Source organism: Crocodylus siamensis, chromosome 4 (genome assembly GCF_052110815.1).
Source record: "Crocodylus siamensis isolate JL-2025a chromosome 4, ASM5211081v1, whole genome shotgun sequence".
Lineage (NCBI taxonomy): Eukaryota > Metazoa > Chordata > Crocodylia > Crocodylidae > Crocodylus > Crocodylus siamensis.
This window is the reverse complement of record NC_143398.1, coordinates 2022846-2041917: the sequence shown is the minus strand read 5'-3', so window position 1 is coordinate 2041917 and position 19072 is coordinate 2022846. Positions and strand designations below refer to the sequence as shown.

The 19072-nt window shown below is 60.4% G+C and overlaps 1 protein-coding gene across 2 annotated transcripts in view; it reads left to right on the top strand.

Annotated features, from left to right (window-relative positions):
* The window catches only part of GOLGB1 (golgin B1), a 49439-nt gene extending 31340 nt beyond the window's left edge, over positions 1 to 18099 (top strand). For both annotated transcript variants that reach the window (XM_090041428.1, XM_090041427.1), the window contains 10 exons: positions 219 to 5281; positions 7049 to 8999; positions 11415 to 11593; positions 13026 to 13191; positions 13357 to 13491; positions 13935 to 14093; positions 14218 to 14315; positions 15573 to 15707; positions 16419 to 16524; positions 17266 to 18099. In XM_090041428.1, coding sequence (XP_089897554.1) covers positions 219 to 5281; positions 7049 to 8999; positions 11415 to 11593; positions 13026 to 13191; positions 13357 to 13491; positions 13935 to 14093; positions 14218 to 14315; positions 15573 to 15707; positions 16419 to 16524; positions 17266 to 17400 — 8127 coding nt within the window. In that variant the 3' untranslated portion in view covers positions 17401 to 18099. The remainder of the gene's footprint in view (positions 1 to 218; positions 5282 to 7048; positions 9000 to 11414; positions 11594 to 13025; positions 13192 to 13356; positions 13492 to 13934; positions 14094 to 14217; positions 14316 to 15572; positions 15708 to 16418; positions 16525 to 17265) is intronic.
* The last annotated feature ends 973 nt before the right edge of the window (positions 18100 to 19072 follow it).

Here is a 19072-nt window from a genome sequence, read left to right as displayed (position 1 = left end):
CAGACATGAAGCAGAGTAGAGGGATGTCGGGGAGAAGGTATGGAAGATCTTGGGGCTCTAGTACACAGCCCGAGATGGGCACAGTGGCCTTGGTGCACACGTGTTCTCTGTTACCAGTGGCAGAAACCGAGGCACCGGGCACATGGGCTGAACAGGCTTTGCACAGCAATCGAGAGCCTCCTGGTGTGCCGAAAGCAAACTTTTTCTTCTTGTTTTAGGCCGGCACAGAGGATGCTTCCACCTGCAGCTCGCAACTGGCTGGAGCCGGTGGCCCAGCCGCCACTCGGGGGTCTCTGGCTGCAGAGGAACACAAAGAGCTGTCAGTTTTGCTGCTGGAGCTGAGCGAGGCTCAGGAGGAGATCAACTTCCTGAAGCGGCAGCTGCAGGACCCGGGCAGTCAAACCTCTGTGGGGACCTGGACAGGAGAAGAGACCAGCCTGCTGGGAGAAGGACCCCGGGTGGAACTCCTCACGGGAGAAGGGCAGGAGGCCTCACCTCCTCAAAACGAACTGAGCAGCAGCTCCATGCTTACAGAGGTGGGAGCCCAAGGCATCGCAGAGCATCGGGAGCAGCCAAACGTCCCGGAGAGCATCATCCAGGGCGGAGGCGAAATGGGGGCTGTGCTGGAAGTCTCTGAAGCAGCCCCAGAGCCTGGCACGTGTCACCGTCAGGAGCTGACGAGGTTGCAGATGCAGATCGAAGACCTGCAGGCAAGCCTGCGGGCATCAGAGGAGCTGCATGAAAACGAGTTAGGGGAGAAAGCTGCAGAAATAAGCAGGCTAAACCAGATGGTTGAGGAACACAGGAGAAATGTTGAGGACTCTTCCAGTGCCCTTTGCGCCCTGGCTGGTGAGAGAGACCAGCTCCTGTCACAGATGAAGGAGCTCTGTACCATCACTGAGCTCAAGGAGCAGGTGAGGCAGCTGGAGGAAAACCTTGCCGACTCGGAAAAGCAGAGGCTCTCAGACTACGAAAGCAGGACGGTGCAGTTCAGCCTGCTGAAGGAACAGATCCAGAGCCTGAAAAACGAGTCAAAATCCAAGGAGGTCAAAATTGAAGCTTTGCAGAAGGACCTTGATGAGGCCCAGCTGGAGCTATCTCAGCAGGACGCTGTAGCCAAGGGCCTGAAAAGCCAGCTCGAGAGGAAGGAGGGTGAAGTGCTGGATAGGGAGGAATGCATGAGGAAGAACACGGTCAAGATGGAGGAGCTGTCCCAAAACATTACTGCCAGGGAGCTGGAGACCACCCGGCTGAAAGAGCTGCTCGCTGAGCAGACGGAGACTGTGGAGAGCCTCCAGCGCACCTTGCAGGAAAGGGACCAGCAGATGATGGAGATCAGCATCAGCATGTCTGAGAAGATGGTCCTGCTAAACGAAGAGAAGTTCTCTCTGAGCAGCGAGCTGAAGAGCCTGAAGGAGCAGATGAGCCAACAGCAACAAACCCCGGAGGTACGAGACCAGCAGACGGAGACGGTGGGGGAGGCAGAAGGCACATGCCTGGAGGGTGATGGACCCCAGCAGCAAGGCGAGGCCGCACCGCGTAGGGAGGAGGAGACGCCGGTCGGAGAACTGGAGCTGCTGAGGAGGGAGAACGAGCAGATGAAGCGGAAGCTGCAGGTAGCTCTCGTCAACAGGAAGGAGCTGCTGAAGAAGGTCAGTAGGCTGGAGAGCGACTTGGCGTGCGGGCGAGAGCAGCCACGCGCAGGGGCGCCGGAAGCCGCGGCGGAAGAGAACGCCCCCAGCGGACCGCATTCGGGCTCCGGGGGGACTCCCGAGAGCCCGGGCAAGGAGGCAGCGCCGGCCCGGCTGCCGGACGAAAGAGAAGCCGAGCTGCAGAGCCTCCGTGACGCCTTGGAGGCGGCTGAGGCGCGGTCCCAGGCACGGATGGAGGAGATGAGGCAGAGCTTGCAGGACAAGGCCACCCTCGGCGAGTCCCGGAGAGCGGAGGTCGCGGAAAGCCAGTCAGCCCTCCAGAAGCTAACGGCAGCTCGCGAGAGCTCAGAAGCTCGCTTCCCAGCAGACGAGGGCGAGAGCAAGGGCGGGGACATTGGTGCATCTGCTGTGGGTCTTGAAGAGCAGGAGACATCCGCCCTGAGAGAGCGAATCTCTGCCCTGGAACAAGAGCGGGAGCAACTCCACAAAAAGCTGCAGGAGGCTCTGGCTTCTCGCAAGGACACGATAAAGAAGGCTCAGGAGAAAGACCGGCACCACAGGGAGCAACTAAAGCAGCAGAAGGATGATTACAACCTCCTGCAGGAGCAGTTTGACCAGCAGAGCAAGGAGAAGGACAGCATCCAAGATGAGCTCAGGCAGCTCCAAGAGCAGAGGGCGTCTGCAGAGAGGCCTCTAAGCGCACCTGTCTCCAGCTGCAGCGCACAGTCTTCATCCCTGGAAGCAGAAAACACACAGGCCAGCAGCGGCCTGCGGCAGGACACGGACATCTCTGTGGAAGAGCCGGGGGTAGAGCTGACGGCGCTGCAGGCTGAGCGAGACCAGCTGCGAGGCGAGATCAGCCGCGTGGAAATGGAGCTCGCTGGCAAGTCCCAAGCAGCCGTCCAGCTGCAGGAGCGCATCGCCCAGCTGCTTTCGGAGGTGGACGGTCTGCAAAGAGCCTGCCAGCAAGCAGAAGCCAAGGCAGCAAGTCTTCAGCTGGAGCTGGAAAGGAGCCGCACGGAGATCTCCGGACACGAAGAAGTGGAGGAGATAAAAGGCCTCGTGAGGCAGAAGGATGAAGAAATTGGACTTCTCCACGCGCAGCTCAAGGAAAAGAGCGAAGCTCTTGCTATCGCGCAGGCAGAGAGCCAGGAAAAAGACGACATGATCCAGGCGCTGAGCAGTCAGCTGGAAGGGCAGGCGAGGGCGCATGAGGAGCAGAGCAGGCGGCTGCAGGCTGAGTTGCTCGAAGTCCAGCAGAAGCAAGATGAAGGGGCCGAAGAAGCCAAGTATAAGAGCCAAATGCAGAGGAAGCTGCAGGCCGCGCTCATCTCCAGGAAGGAGGCGCTGAAGGAGAGCAAGTCCCTGAAAGAGGAGCTGGCTGCAGCTCGAGCCACCGCCGAAGACCTCTCCATCAGGTTGAGGGACCTGGAGCGCCAGGCTAGCGACTGGGCCACGGAGAAAGACGCGTTATCAGCAAAGGTAGCCAGCCTCGCGGAAGAGAGAGAGAAGCTCATTGCAGAGGTGGACAAAGCCCTCGTGGAAAACCAGAACCTCGATAGCTCTTGTGAGAGCTTGAAGTTGGCCCTTGAGGGCATCACTCGAGAGAAAGAGACACTAGAGAAGGAGGTCGAATCCGTGAGGTCTTCTCAGGCTGCCGCGAGCGCCGAGTGGCAAGAGAAGCACCAGGAGCTGCAGAAAGAATATGAAACCCTCCTGCAGTCCTACGAGAACGTGAGCAACGAGGCGGAGCGGATCCAGCGCGTCCTGGAGACCGTCAGGCAGGAGAAGCAGGAGGTTTTCCTCCGGTTGAAAGGGGCGGAGGGTCAGCAAAGAGAAGTGGAGAAGCAGCTGCAGGACGCCGAGCGGGAGGTCGAGGGGATGAAGGAGAAGATGAGGAAGTTTGCAAAATCCAAGCAACAGAAGATCTTGGAGCTGGAAGAGGAGAACGAGCGGCTGAGGGCAGAGGTGCATCCTGCCGACGGTGACCCCGGTAGGGCGGGAGACGCGGCCCCGACGAGCGCCAGCCTTAGCGAGGAGCTGGAGCGCGCCAGGCAGGAGCATCAGTCTCTCTCTGCCCAGCTTGAGGCGTTAACGGCTGAAAAGGCTGCTCTTAGCCAAGAGGTGCAGGACTCGAAGCACCAGTTACAGTGCGCAGAGTCCAAGCTGAAGGCGAGCCTGGAGGCAGCAGAAGTAGAAGAGAGCCGAGTAGTTCCTGCAGCAGCGTCACCCCTAGAGAGGGCTGAAGACCTCAAGGACGTGAGCAGCCCTCCAGAGACCCTGGTGCCCACCGCCGCCAGCCCCGTAGCCGAGGCAGAACAAGGCAGCGCTTCGCCCAGCGACATGGGTGCTCACCTGCAGCAAATAGCTCAGCTCACGGAGCAAATCTCGGGCCTGGAGGAGGGCAGGACAGCTGCGGAAGAAGAGCTTGGCCGCGTCCGCGCGAGCATGGAGACTTTGGAGCAGGAGAAAGCAGCTTTAGAGAGCCTCGTGGCAGCAAAGGTCCAGGACCTGAACAGCCTGCAGGAGATGGTCGCCCAGATGGAGCTGACCGGCCAACAAACCAAGGAAGAGCTGGCCAGGGTGACCCAGCTGAAGGAAGCCACGGAGGCCGAGAAGGACGATCTGGAGGAAAGGCTCATGAATCAGCTGGCAGAACTGAACGGGAGCATTGGGAACTACCAGCAAGACGTGACGGACCTCCAGGCCAGAGACGAGCAGCTGAGGTCTGAGCTGCAGGGTCTGCAGAGAGCCACGCGCGAGCTGGAGGAGGAGAAGCGCCAGCTGCTGAGAGAGAAAGCCGAAGCGGAGGCGGAGACCCGGCGGGAGTACGCGGAGAAGCTGCGGTGTGCCCGGAAGGGAGATGGCAGCAGGACGCACGCCAAGGAGCTGCAGGAGCTGCTGAAGCAGAAGCAGCAGGAGGTGAGGCAGCTGCAGAAGGACTGCATCAGGAGTCAGGAGAAAGTCAGCAGCCTGGAGAGAACTGTGAAAGCCCTGGAGTTCGTCCACAGCGAGTCTCAGAAGGAGCTGGAGGCAGCCAAAGATCGCGTGGCCAAGGCCGGCGAAGACGCCGAGAAAGCACGAGCCGAGCTGGCGTCCTGCAGAGCCCGGCTGGACGACACCCAGAGCGAGGCTGCCAGGGTGCTTGCAGAGAGCCTCAGGGTGAAGGAGGAGCTGCAGGCGACCAGGGACCAGGTCCAAGCTCAAGCCAAAAAGCAGGGCGAAGACTTCGAGAAAAGGCTGGTGCAAGAGAGAGACAAGCATGCGAAGGAGATGGAGAACGTGGCTGAGAAGCTGGCAGCCTCGCAGAGAGAGAGGGACCGGCTGGAAGGGGCCGTCGGGGACGTCCGGGACTCCCTGCACAAGAAGGACCAAGAAACCAAGCAGCTGCAAGGCAGCCTGAACAAAACCCTGGCCCAGCTTGCAGCCTTCACCCGCAGCATGTCCTCCCTGCAGGACGACCGGGACCGCGTGATAGACGAGTCCAGAACGTGGGAGAGGAAGTTTACCAAGGCCATCCAAAAGAAGGAGGAGGAGATCCGGTCCAAGGAGGAGACCTGCGTGGTCCTGAAGGACCAGGTTCGACAGATGACCATGCATGCCGAGGAGCTGCAGATTCAGATATCCAGGTAACGAGGGGGTAGCTCTTTGTTTTGGTCCCTGCAGCTGGAGGCAGTGCAGAGCCGTGACAGTCCAGCAAAAGCGCGGGAGAGGAGGGCTTTTGTGGGTGGTGGTTTTATTGGACTGTTTGTATCGCTGGGCCAGCGTTCAGGTTCTGCTGGCCGTCTCCAGGGCACAGCGGTACTCGAAAGCTTGTCTGCATCCCTGCAGTATACTTGGTCCAGTAGAAGATACTGCCCATGGAAACCCCTGCTGTAAACAGGCCTTTGAGTTCAAAGGGGGAGAAGCCACATGGGTAGACAAGTTTCCATGTTGAAAAGGAAAAGGCATTTGAAGACTTCATTCAGTTGTTTTAATTAAATCCTGGAGCCAGTCAGGATTCCTACAGCAAGTCTCTGGCTTTAGAGGGCCAGGTCTGCAAGGAAACTGGGAAGGCCACATCTGGAGTCCTGTGTCCAGTTGTGGCCCCCCACCACAGAAAGGATGTGGACAAGTTGGAGAGAGTCCAGTGGAGGGCTACAAAAATAGTTATGGGGCTGGGGGACAAGACTGGTGAGGCGCGGCTGATTAAGTCTGCAGAAGAGAAGACCGAGGGGGATTGAATAGCAGCCGTCACCTCCCTTTCGGGGGGCTGCAAAGAGGATGGAGCTGGGCTGGTCTCAGTGGGGACAGGTAACAGGACAAGGAGCAATGGGCTCCAGCTGCAGCAAGAGAAGTTGAGGTTGGATATCAGGAAAAACCTCACTAGGAGGGTAATAAAGCATTGGAACAGGTTACAGAGAGAGGTGGAGGAGTCTCTATCCTTGGAGGTCTTTAAGACCTGGCTAGACCATGCCTTGGCTGGGATGATGGAGTTGGGGCTGGTCCTGCTTGGAGCAGGGTGTTGGACTCGATAAGACCTCCTGAGCTCCCTTCAACCCTCATTTTCTGTGAAACAAGCGCAGACGCAGTATACCCAAATTCAGCACCATGGGGAAGGGGGGAAGGGACACAGATGTTAACTTCCCTGCTGTTTCTTCAGTCCAGCAGGCTTGTTGGGAATGGCAGCCAAAGTGTCTCTGCGGAGAGGGATTCGAGCAGGCCCATTTGAGCAGGCAGCACGGGAGAGGATTAAGCTAGAACAATTGGAAATGAACAGAATATGAAAGTCCATTTACTGACAGCTGAGCATTGGCAGGGCTCCACTGTGCTGTCCAGGGACCAGGGGGGACGCTCCAGGAGACGGGAACGTCTGATGCAGTCGGGCAGGCTGCCCCTATGTGCTAGGGTGGCAGGTTTCAGTTTCTAGGGTCGGAAGGGACCTGAGCAGATCATCGAGTCCGACCCCCTGATTTAAGAAGAACATTACAAGACCCAACACAAAAATAAAGTGTAATTTTTAAACAATATTTTAAGATGCTGGAGTGCCCTGCAATAATTTGAGCTCAAACCGCTAACTTCAAAAACAAGTGAAATTGACTGAAAACATAAAATGACAGTTTTCTAAAATGTTTCTCTGAAGTTGAGTGCTATTTTTTTTAAAAAGCAGCATTAGGAAGACATGCTAATTTAGCTTCTTGATTATGAAAATGGAAAGAATTGGAAAGCATTAATAAAATTATGCACAAGATTAACATTAAACAGAACATACGAGTATTATGATTGGCATTACGATTTCTAATTAAAATAGTACCTTTGGTGCTCTAGCAACGTGTAGCATTAGTGGTTGTTGATGCAAATGTGGGTAGTGACACCCATGGGAGATTGGCCTCATATGTTCTCCTTCCTGTGTCCAGGCTCCAGCATGACAAACAGGACTGGGAGGCAGAGTCCAAGAGGGAGGCCCAGCAGCATCGGGAGGCATCTGAAAAGTTGCAGGAAGAGAACAAGGGGCTCCTGTCTCAGCTGGAAGAGGCTCAGCGGCTGCACAGGGACTCTCGGAGCGAACAGCAGAAGCTGGAGGGAGAGATCAAGAGCCTCCGAGACCAGCTTGCCGATACACGTGACTCCTTTGCCAAGTGCGAGTCTGCAAGAGAAAAACTGGACAGCATCGTCCGGCAGCAAGAAGCCAGCCTCCAGGACTGCAGGTTCAGCCGCGAGCAGCTTGAGGCTGACCTCCAGGCCTCCCAGGACCTGATGAACAAGCTGCATGAAGAGATCGGGGCCAAGGATCAAAAGATCCTGAGTCTGCTCTCCGCCAAGGAGGAGGCGGTGGTGGCAGCTGTGTCCGAGTTCCAGCAGCAGCACACGGAGGAGATTAAAGAGCTGGAGAGCAACCTGAGCAAGAAGGAAGAGGAGAAAACGGCCTTGGAAAATGAGAGGAAAAGAGCACTGGACAAGCTTGACTGTCTCGCCGAGAGGATGAAGGTAGTCAGGGAGGAGAGCAGGCAGCAGAAGGCGCAACTGGACTCCTTCACCAAGTCCATGTCCTCTTTGCAGGATGACAGAGACCGCGTGCTGAGAGAGTACCGGCAGCTGGAGGAACGCCACCTCGCCATCATCTTGGAGAAAGACCAGCTGATTCAAGAGGCGGCCACAGAGAACAACACTCTCAAAGAGGAGATTCGCAGCTTCCACAGCCGGATGGACGACCTCCACTCGGAGAACGCCAAGCTGGAGGCCGAGCTGGTGCGGTACCGCGAGGACCTGAACCAGGTCATTTCCATAAAGGACTCTCAGCAGAAGCAGCTCCTCAAAACGCAGCTTCAGAGGATCCGAGCCCTGGAAAAAGACAAGGCCAGCGCAGAAGAGCAGCTGAAGGAGTCCGACCGTGCCCTGGAAGCTCTCCGGGAGCAGGTGGAAGCCCTGCAGAAGGACAAAGTCAGCCTGTCCGAGGAGATGGAGACCCTGACCACCTCCCTCTTGGAAACGCAGGCCGAGGTGGCAGCGCTGCGCGAGGGGGATGCCGTCACGGATCTTGAGGCCCGGTTGAAAGGCAGGGAGGACGAGGTGCAGGAGCTAAGCAGTCGGCTCGCACTCATGCAGCAGCGGCTGATGCAAGTGGAGGAGGAACTGGACCGTGTCCAGAGGGAGGCAGCCAAGAAGGTGGACGAGACCGAGTGCAAACTGAGGAAGGAGCTGAAGCACCTTCACCACGACGCGGGGGTCATGCGGAACGAGACGGAGACCGCGGAGGAGCGGGTGGCCGAGCTGGCGAGGGACCTGATGGGGATGGAGCAGAAGCTGCTGGCAGTCACGGAGGAGAACAAAGCTCTCCGAGCCCAAATTCAGTCATTTGGGAAGTCGATGAGCTCTCTCCAGGACAGCTGGGACCAGAGCAACGAGGAGCTCCAGGCGCTGCAGCAGAAATACGCTGCGGACATGGAGGAGCAGCAGGGCCTAGTCCACAGCCTCCAGAAGGAGAGGGCCCAGCTGCAGGAGGGGCAAAGCAGCCTTGCTCGAGAGCGAGACTCCCTGGTGTCTGAACTGGCAGCCCTGAAGGAGGCTGCGGACGAACGCGGACTGTTGTCCCAGGTGGAGAAGCTTCAGCAGCAGCTCCAGGCCAAAGAGGAAGAGCTTCGCCGCGTGTCCTCGGAGCTGGACGGGGCCTCCAGCCAGGTCAAGGCCTTCTCCAAAGCCATGGCCAGCTTGCAGGGCGAGAGGGACCGGATCTTGAGCGAACTGGACAAAGCCCAAAAGGTGGAGGAAGCAAAGCAGCAAGCGGCCGTGAGCGCTTCTGCCAGCCCGGCTGAAGTGCAGAGCCTGAAGAAGGCGCTGTCCTCCCTGCAAGCCGACAGGGACAGGCTGGTGAGTTGCCCCCCCCAGCCCTTCTTACACCCCAGGGGAGCCTGGGAGGGGGCTCTAGCAGGGACCTCCTCCAGCATCCTGAAGACCCAGGAGGTCTGGCAGTCGTAGCGTAAATGCAGCACACGTGCGTCCCGACGCACCCAGGCCCTTGTGACTCCATCATTCTTTTGGCCTCTGTGTCTCATTTAAAGCGGGTCATAAATCAGAGGGCTGGACCTGCTTCTGCTTGCCCGGCTCTTTTCTCTGGGGCTGATGCGGCACGCTTGTAGTCTCCGATCTGGTCTGGTTCTGGAAGGGCGGGTGTTTGGGGCTCCTGCCTTCCTGTGGCAGATGATTGGGGTGCCCTACCACATCCTCCTTCCCCCCTCTTCCTATTTACCCGTCTTTAGTCATCTCTGGACTTCGGTGTCTGCTCAATAGTGGCTTTGCTGACCTTGCCTCCGTAGCTCTATTAATGGGAGAGCAGGACTGGAAGGGACATCTGTGGTCTCTGAGTCTGTCCCCTGCAGTGGCAGGCAAGCGCATCATTAATCCTGTTCACAAGCCTGTCCTGGTGCTGGATCGGCGGTGAACATCTGGAGAGGGCAGAGCAGAAGTAGATCCTCACAAGGGAAAGCACCTTTTTTTTTTCTCTTGCTGCAGAGGAGGACTCAGACAAACACTCGAACACCTTGCTGGGGTCGTTTGACCCCAGTACTTTTTCCTGCCATAGCATGGGGTTGCACTTGATGATCTGCTCAGGTCCTTTCCGACCCTACAAACTATGAAACAACTGGACATTGCAGCAAAGTAGGTCTAGGTTGCATCTCAGGAAACACTTCCTCACTGTCAGAGCAGGGAGGCCATGACAGACAGCCGGGGAAGCTGCGGACTCCATCACTGGAGACGTCAAGGAAAGGGTGGACAGCTGCTGGACGGGGATGATCTACGTGTAACGATGCCTGAGCTTGGCTGTGGGGATCTCCCAGCCTTCTGGGCTGTGCTGGTTGCTGCATGGGCCTTAGAGGGTGTTTCCACCTCCCTCCTTCCCTCCTGCTGCTCCATGTGTCGGGAGGTTTGAAGCCTCCGTCAGAGGCTCTGGGTGCTGCTGCTGCAGCCCCGGCTGGGGAGGGGGCTGGGCTGCACCAGTGCTGCTGGCACCAACCCCGCAGGGTCCTGGCTGGAGGGTCTTGCCCTTGTGTTCAGGCTCAGCCCCACGCTGCACCGGGGCTTCATTGCTCTGCACAGCTGCTCAGTGCTTTCGCCCGGCTCCATATTCTTCCCCCACAGCTCGAAGCTTGCAGGACCTGTTTGCCCATTGTGTTCCCCTTACCCCCTTAGACTTCAGCTTCCTGCCCCAACCCAGCAGCGCCAGCTCCCGTGCATTGCAGGCCAGCCCCGTTGCTTTGGCACAGGCGAGTCGGTTGTTTCTGTCCAGCCTGGTCCAAGATCCCGGCTGGAACAGATGTGACCAAAATGCTTGTCCTGCCTCCGTGCTCGGTGACGATCTTGTCTTGCAGACCTCAGCGCTCGCTCATTCCTTTCTGCCACCTCATTCACCCCATTTTCTCTGTCACTGTGAGCATCTTCTCTGCGTGGAGCCAGTGTGTGGACATCCCCCCAGCCTTCCCTCCAGGGGCCTGAATTTAAAGCGGCTCTTATCTGTTGATCTCAGGAGACCGTTTTCTGATTTAGCCCAGTGGAGCCCAGGCCCGGAGAATGGTTTAGTCACCCCTCGCCATCCGGTTAACACCAGCCTTGTGTTCATCTTTGTTCTGGGGATAGGAGGGACCCCACTGAAGATTGCTTTAGCTTTTCCCCATCCTGCAGAGCTGTCTGTCTTGTCAGCAAGCCCATTTGTGTCGTTGGTCCCTATGTGAGGAGCAGTTTTCCCCGTCTGCCTCAGGTCTGCAGCCTGTGCCTTTGCACCGGTGGAGCAGCAAACCTCTTGGTTTCCAGCTCACGCTCCCCACCCTCCCTCCCTCCCTTCACCGTTTTATAGCAGCCCTCAATAGATTCGTGCTGGGAAGATGTGACACGCTTGCCTTCAGTGGCAAATTAACAACAATGGGAGCAACACAGATTTTTTTTTCTCACCCTCACATGTAGAAGTTTTCCCACCAACCTGGAAAACTGCCCAAGGCTTTTCTCTATTTAAGCAGGTGACTGAGCAGGCATCGCCCTGGGGGCATCCATCAGCTGGTTGTTCTGTTTCCCCTCCTCGGGCATAGATGTATCGTCCTGTTGTCAGATGAAGCCGGCTCTGGGGGGCTGGGGCAGGATGGGCAGCTCTCCGGCGTGGGATCTGGACCTGCCCGGAGGCTGTGATGGAGGGCACTTTAGCAATGCCGGTGAACAGCCGGGGCAGAACGCTGTGCCTGTTCATTCAGCGTCCGTGACAGGGCTTCTCCCCGCGTTGGTTTTGTCCTGCCGCAGGTGACGGAGCTGAAGAACCTGCAGCAGCAGTACCTGCAGGTCGGCGTGGACACGGCCGAGATCTCCCGCCTGCGGACGCAGCTGCAGGAGCAGCAGCAGGAGGCAGAGGAGCTGCGCCGAGTCCGAGAGCAGCTCCGGCAAGAGGGGGTTTCCTGGCAGCAGGAGCTCCAGCAGCTCAGGTGAGAACAGCAAGTGACCCTCGGCACGCGAGTCGAAGCAGGCGTTGGGTGCGTGGGGTCGCCATTGTGCCGTTCCCTGCCCTCGGCAGTGGCTGACACCGCTGTCGCTGTGCTTAGGTCACACCTGCTGCGGGCAGTGCTGGCACATAGGAGCTGGCTTCCTCCTCTCCCCATCCCGTGCCAGCTCTGGCGCACAGTAGTCCCTGTGATTGCCGACCCCTCACTTAAGTCGCTGGAGAAACTCGTCCCAGTTGTACACAGGCAAGGTCCTCAGTCTTGCTAGCTTCGTGTCTGCCCTGTGCTGAAAGCTGCCTGGACCACGCAGTCCGCAAGCTGATATCCAGCAGCCCTTTCCTCTCCCTGCTGCCCTCGCTACCAGAGCCACAGGTAACCTGCCTGTCTCGTAGAGGTGCCCCAGCCCACTTCCTCACACATTTCTCTCAACAGCCCATTCAGGTGGTGATGAGCGCCCAGTGTCTGCATGGCGGCAAGTCGTGTGGAGCATGGAGATGTCTCCATGCACAGCTCACGGACGTGGTTGGTGATGGGCGCCAAATGTCTGTGAAGACAAGCTTGCCGAGTGCAGATGCCGTTTCTCTTCCTTGTTGTCTCTCTTGCTAAAGAAGGCAGCAAGAAAGCCTTGCATCAAACCCCGAGCTGAGGCCATTTGGTGTTGAGGACGACCTGGCAGATGGAGTCCCTCAGGCAGAGGAAGTGTGCCCCCCTCTGCAGACCGGGGTTGCCAGTCTGATGCGTGGGAGCGTGGGATGGCATGGACTGCAGGGGCCAGGGCATTCCTGGCTGCAGGTGGGGCTGCCAAATGCCCCCAGGCACTGAGGCAGTCTGAGGATGCTCGAGAGCAGTGGATACCCAAGGCAGGGGTGCCTGCAGGCTTCATGGTGTTGCCCAGGTCTCTGCACTGTTCATGCTGTCCGAAGCAGGGAGAAGCTGTTCAGCTTTGCAAGAGGCTCCAGTCCACACGTCTGCTTCTTCCTGGTGCCTGCCTCTGGACCCAGCATGCCCAAGGGGAGGCTGCACTGGCCTGGAGTCCAGGATAGCCATTCCCGGGATGGGGTAAAGGGGGCCAGAGGGGTGCAAGGGAAAAGCAAGACTGCAGCTGCAGGGCTCGAGAGTAGCCCCCAGGGACCCAGCCGTGGCAGAGAGCGTGGTACCGGGGCTGCACAACACAGGGGCCATTGACGCAAGTCCGTGTCCACAACTGGCCAGTGCTCGCTGTTTGGAGGAGCATGAAATGTTGCCCAGGGCAGTTAAAGCATAAAACCTGACCTGCCGCAGGGACTTCCAGCCCCCTGTTCAGCGGGAGCGTCTGGGTGTGAAGGAACGCACTCCCGGCAGACGGGTAGCGAGGCTCGTTCCCCGTGGCGGTGTTGGAGGAATATCCTCCATGAACTCCCCTGCATGTTCTTTGCAGACAGGAGAAGGCCACGTGGGAGGAGCAGAGCAGGGGGGTGAAGGAGCAGTGCCTGATGGCCATAGCCGACAAGGACCAGCAGCTGACCCACCTGCAAAGGATTGTGCAGGAGATGCGGCCGCCCCCGTCCCAGTCGCAGGTCACGGAGGAGCAGCACCAGAGGCAGGTGAGCAGCGAGGTTCAGAAGAGCCAGAGGGCCGGAGCTGAGCGTCTCGAGGGGGTGGGTTGTGGGGTCCCAGGCCTGGAGGCATGGGGGGCTCTCTGTAGGGCACTAGGCTGGGGGCGTTACTGAGGGGCTGGCACTCAGCGGTAGAGTCCCTCTCCCCGGCAGGCTTCGACAGAGCCCCCTGGCACCAGGGATGCGTCCAACCTGGAAGCCGAGACAAAGCATCTCCGCGCCCAGCTGGGCGACAGCCTGAAGGAGCTGCACCACAAGGAGCTGAGGATCCAGCAGCTCCATAGCAAGGTATGGGACATGCCTGGCTGCAGGGCAGGGAAGGAGCCAGGCCCCTGGCTGCTCTGGGGACTTTGCTAGGTCCTGCGCCACCCTCCCGTTGCAGCTGAGGTGAGCAGGAGGGGAGGCCCCGGCCTGTACCAGGGGGTAAAGGGTGCTGTGGACACAGGGCTGGGGGCAGGCACTTCCCTGTCCTCAGCCCCCGAGCAGCCAGAAACCAGTTTCCCCCCCCCACCGTATGAGTTGGTGGAGAAGGTGCAGAGGCCAAGGCCAGAGCGAGATGCAGCCAGGGGCTGGTCCTAGCAAAGGGGCTGCAGACTGGGGCTCTGTCGCAGGGAGACCTTGGCGGTGGCTGCGGCCACACTCGGCTGGGTGGGCTGAGCCCTGGGCTCCCAGGGGAGCGGCGCGGCTGGCTGACTCGGAGTGGCCCCGCGCTCCTCTCCTCCCCTCCGCAGCTGTCCCAGCTCTTCGAGGAGAAGAACACCCTGTCGCTGCAGCTGCGGGGCAGCAGCCGGAGCCTGCGCGAGAGCCACCAGCACTACAGCGAGGTCCTGGCCCGCTGCGCCACGCTTGAGAAGCAGCTGCGGGAGCTGCAGCCGCCCGGCAAGGACGTGGTAGGGGCTGGCACAGGGTGGGATCCTCCCCCACGGCAGGCAAGGGCAGGTCTGGCTGCGGACAGCGTACGCCTGTCCGAGGCACCTGCGCTCTGCTCATCTACCCTCACGCTCTCTGTGCCAGGGCTCCCTCACGACCGACGCCGCCCCTGGAGCCCCCCAGGAGAAGAGCGCACCCCCACGGGAGTGCTACACCCCCGAGCTGCAGGAGCTGCAGCTGAGGTGAGCAGGAGGGGGGCCCCGGGCCTTGGCCCAGCACACGGGGAAGTGGCCCAGACCCAACGGGATCTGTGGGAGGCTGCGAGATGGACGCCGCAGTCAAGACGGCATTTACCGCTGTGGTCCCGAGCTCCCTGCGGGCTTGTCCCTGGATGGCCCGAGTCCTGCTGTAACATCGGCTGTATGGGAACGACGGGTCCCTGTGTCAGAGGCAGATCTTTGCTAGGAGCCGAGACAGGCGACACGGGCAACGAAGGGGCTGGGGGGTCCCATGCGGAGAGGCAGAGGGGCGAGGCAGCGTTCGGCTGGGGATGAGGGCGTAACAGTGGGTTCCTGAGCAGCAGCACTGATTTTAGACTCTTTAAGTGTCAGGAAAAAAGCTCGCTCCCTGCGAGATCAGCAGGCAGCGCAGCCCCAGAGCCAGCAGCGTCCCCTTTGCTATGGCTTTGTGAGCCGAGGCTGGACAAGCGTCCGGGTGCGGGCAGGATACGTGCCTCGGTGCAGGGCTGGGATGAGACCCCCCGCCCCTTGAGGGCTCCTCCAGCCTGTGGGTCTGGGCTTCTTGGGCTTTCCCAATAACCTCCTGCTTGCAGAGAGGGGAGGAGGGGTGCAGCGTGGGCAGGAAACGCCTGGTAACCGCAGATCCCTTTATGAATCCGTGGTGCGGCCGCAGCTCGAGTGTGGCACCCGGCTGTGTCCCACACCCCCGGGAGGAGAGAGGAGAGCTGGAGCAGGCACAGAGACGGGCAGCGAGGATGAGGAGCGCTGCGCAGGGGCTTCCCTCAGAGAGACTCACGAGGCCAGGCCTGGGCGGAAGAAGAGTTTTCAGCAAAGAGGAAGTCACTAGGGATTTATTGTGTACCGTCTTGCACAATACAAGAGCGAGGGGTCACAGCACGGAGCTAGGAGGCAGTACGTTCGAAGCGAGCACCAGGCCGCTCTTTCTCCCTGCATGACATTAAAATGGGAGCTTGCGGCCACCAGGTGTGGTGGGACCTGAGAGGTCGGCCAGACACACCCAGGGCCTGGACGCGGGCTTGGAGGAAAGGGGCACTGGAAGCGAGGGGCACAGCCTCTGCGTCGGACCAGCCCGGACCTTCAGTGCTGGAGGCTGCACGAGGGAGAGGAGCAGGGGAAAACCCTGTTCAGACCCAGTCACTCTCTGTTCAGCCTGTGCTCCCTGCCCACGTGTGACACCGGAGACCGGGCGCAACGCACCTGGGTCTGACCCAGCCCACGGCCGCTCTTCTGTTCTTCCAGGCTGTCGGAGGCTGAGCACCTGCGCAGCAGCACGAAGCAGGACCTGCGGCAGGCGGAGGAGCAGCTGCAGGAGGAGCGAGACCGGCGCCTGGCTGTGGAGGACGCGCTCTGTGCTGCGCAGGATCAGATCCGGAGGTGAGAGCCCCGGTCCCTTGCCCTCGCCCAGCGCCGGCTACACTCAGAGGCAGGAAGTCATCGTGGCCTTTCCTTGGAGTCGGGGTTCGAGGGCTGCCTTGTGCAAGCCCTGCAAGCCCCTGCCTGGAGTCCAGATGGCAGGTTGCTGCCATGGGCAGCCAGGAGACCTGCCTGGGACCCTGAGCCTTTGCCTGTTGGAAGGTGCCCGGCCTTACAGCAGGAGCCCAATTCCGCAGAGCAGCAGGCATCCGTCTCCCCCCTGCCCCCAGGCAGGAGGTGAAGGGTGCAGTGGATGCTGCCTTCACCCCTTGCTGATGAGCCCCAGCTTGGCCCCGGCTCCGGCAAGCGTTGGCTGTACTTGGAGGAGCCGCACGCAGCTGGGCCAAGCCTTGAAGGTTCAACCCTGACGCGGGGAAGCGGAGCAGGCATGGGCAGCCACACCGTTGGCAGAGCCGGGGGCTGGCATTCTCGAAACCCCGGGCTGCTGCAGCCGTGGCCCCAGGCCAGGGGGAAAGTGTGAGGGCATCCGCAGGGTGGGCGCTCTGCCCTGGGGCAAAGACGGCATGAGCTGAGTGTCATAAGTGGTGTTGGGGTAGAGGAGCCTGGCACCCGTGGTGGGAGCAAGAGGCAGCTCCAGGGTTTTGTCAATCTCCGCCACATCCCAGGGGCCTCCCATGCCAGCCTAGCTTGGCGACATCTCTGTTCCTGCAGGCTGGAGTCGGGGGAGTGGGCGTCCACCCTGAGTCACGGCATCGACATGTCCCCTGCCCGTGAGCACGCCCTGCTTCTGGACCCTGCCGAGGGCAGCTTCAGCAAGGTGAGAGCCCTCGAGCCAGCACCCAGGGCCTGCACACGGGGGTCCACGTGGCTCTCGAAGGGGAGGCAGCAGCTGACCACAGAGGGGTCCGGCCGGCCGGGTGAGCCCAGCCCTGGGGTGACGCGCTGGTCCTTGCTCTGGGGCCAGATGACTGAGAGCTGCAAGCACCATGCGCTAGCCGCCTGTTGCCTGGCACCTCGCTGTGGCCACAGCTGGGCTGTCCCCGTGTTTGTGGCCTTGACAGCACAGCCTGCCAGCCCCTGTGCCTGGATAGCCATGGCTGCAGAGGCCAGCATCTGCGTGCAGCCTGAAGGAGGACTGACCTCTGACTGTGCCTGGGCCGAGCCCCTCTGCCTCCTTGTGCTAAGCCTGAAGGGGCCGAAACACAGCTTTGTGGAGCTCCGGGGGTGCCATGGCCCCTGCCGCCCCACACATGGTTCCTTCAGGAGGACGCTACAGGGCTGGTGTCTGACCCCAGCCCACCTCCCCAGGAAGGGGAGAGAGGGGGAGGGGGCAACACAACCAGGGACGGGGTGGGCTGGGCTGGTCACAGGCAGAGCCCTCTGAGCTGCGTCTGCCTGTAGCTCCTCGGGGCTCCGACGGAGGGGCCTGGAGCGGGCAGCAGGGACCTCAGACGAGTGCGCTGTGGACCAGCTGCATCTGCACCGGCAGGAATAGTCACTGCTGGCGCTCAGTGCAGCCCCTCGAGACCTTAACAGCATCGCTCTCTCCCTCCCCCAGACTCGGGGCAGCTCCGGGCAGCGGCGCTTGCTGCGCTCCCTCTTCTGCTCGCGGACACGCTTGCCGCTGCTGGTGGCCGCGTACCTGCTCACACTGCACGTCCTGCTGCTCCTGTGCTTCACCGGTCACCTGTGAACTGGGCCACCCTCCCTGTCCTGCCAAGGGCCGTCTGCCCCTGCCCCCCACCCGAAGCCTGGAGCCACGGGGTGGGGCCGACCTGCCACTTCCACTGGATCCAGCCACGGTCACGCTGCAGCGAGGTCCCCACAGGAAACACCCCCAGGTGTCTGAGCCCCCCGGCACTTCATTAACCCCTGCACTGCTGGCTCTGCTGAAGCCCTGCTCCTCGGCCATCGACACCAGAAGGAGCTTGGGCTCTCAATTTGTGCTGCTTTGAGGGTGCAGAGGCGGCTCCAGCACCCACCCACGGACATGCAGCTTGGGGCAACAGAGCCGACCTCAGGGGGCGGTGGATTAAACCAGCCAGGACCTGGTTCACATCTGCCGTGGGCTGGCTTCACCCTGGCGCTGTGGCGCCTGCAGCCAGATATGGGCAGTCCCAGCAGCCAGGCATGAGGTTGGGCAGTTGCTCAGGGTAGGGGACTTGGGAGCCAGAGATTTCTTGTGTAGTCACCTCACTGTTCACCAGGCCCATGTCCCTCCTGCTCTCTCCTCAAGCTTTGGGGTTGGTGAGGGGAGCTAATCCCCTGGAGAGGCCAGCAGGCAGCGGGGCTCTTCCTTCTCCCAGTAGCCAGGCCCCGGCTAGCCCCCGAGTGCTGGCGGAGCCTGCCGCCCCTGCACCTCCTCTGTGTACAATAAAGGCAGTTTCTCAGAGCTGGGTGCTTCTCATCTGGGTGCAAATGAGGCTTGGGCCCGTGGTGGGGATCAGCCGGCCTGGATGCGTGGTGGTTCCTGGGGAAGGGACCAGGTGGACATGGTGCTGGCTGGCAGCTGTGACCAGCAGCCTGGTACCTGCACCCATCCTGTGCAGCAAATACCATCTACCATACTGTTACCCAGTCGGCTTCTTGATGTCCCACCCCGTAGAGCCTGGGGAGTTGGGGACAGGGCTCCCACCAAATGCCAGGCCTGGAGCCTGGTTGGGGAGGCACTTCGATGGCAGCCGGTGAGTTCATCAGTGCATCAAACGTGCCCCCGTGCCAATTGCTCCTGAGCACGGGCAGGTTGTAGCCTGAGCTCTTTGGCCACGGGTGCTCCCGTCTTTCCAGGGCTCCCACTGTCCTTCTGAGGTCCATGTCCAAAGCCTTTGCCCTCTTTGCTTCACATCATGCTGCCCAGTGCTTGGCCTCCGGCCTTCACTGCTGCAAGCCTGGCCTCACTCCTGTAATCCAGCCCCTCTGCTCGATAAGCAGGCCATTTCCCCTCCTTACCTGGGGGATGGAGGGCCTCAGCTCAGGGGCATCCACCTGGCTCCTGACTTGGTTTCTCCTCATGCGAACTGGGCAGCCGCTCCGCGCCTGCACCAGCGCTGCCAGCCTGGGGGAAGCATTTGAACCAGCCATGCCCAGTGCTGCGGGTGGGAGGTTCAGGCTGAAGACTGTCAAGGCAGCCCGGCCATCCTGGGCCCCTGAGCTCTAGCCGATGAGACCTGCTTCAAGCCGGGCTCTTCTTGGCTACTCTGCTAATAGGGCCGGCCTGGTCTCGTGCCCCGCGGCGGATGCACCGGATGCCGTCGTTGCCGCTGACAGTCGTCTCGCGTGGGGTTTAGATGATGGTTTGTCTGGGCCGGGATGGTTTGTCGAACCCCAGGCCAGCGGCTGCTCCTCGTGTGGCCCGCCCCTCCCTG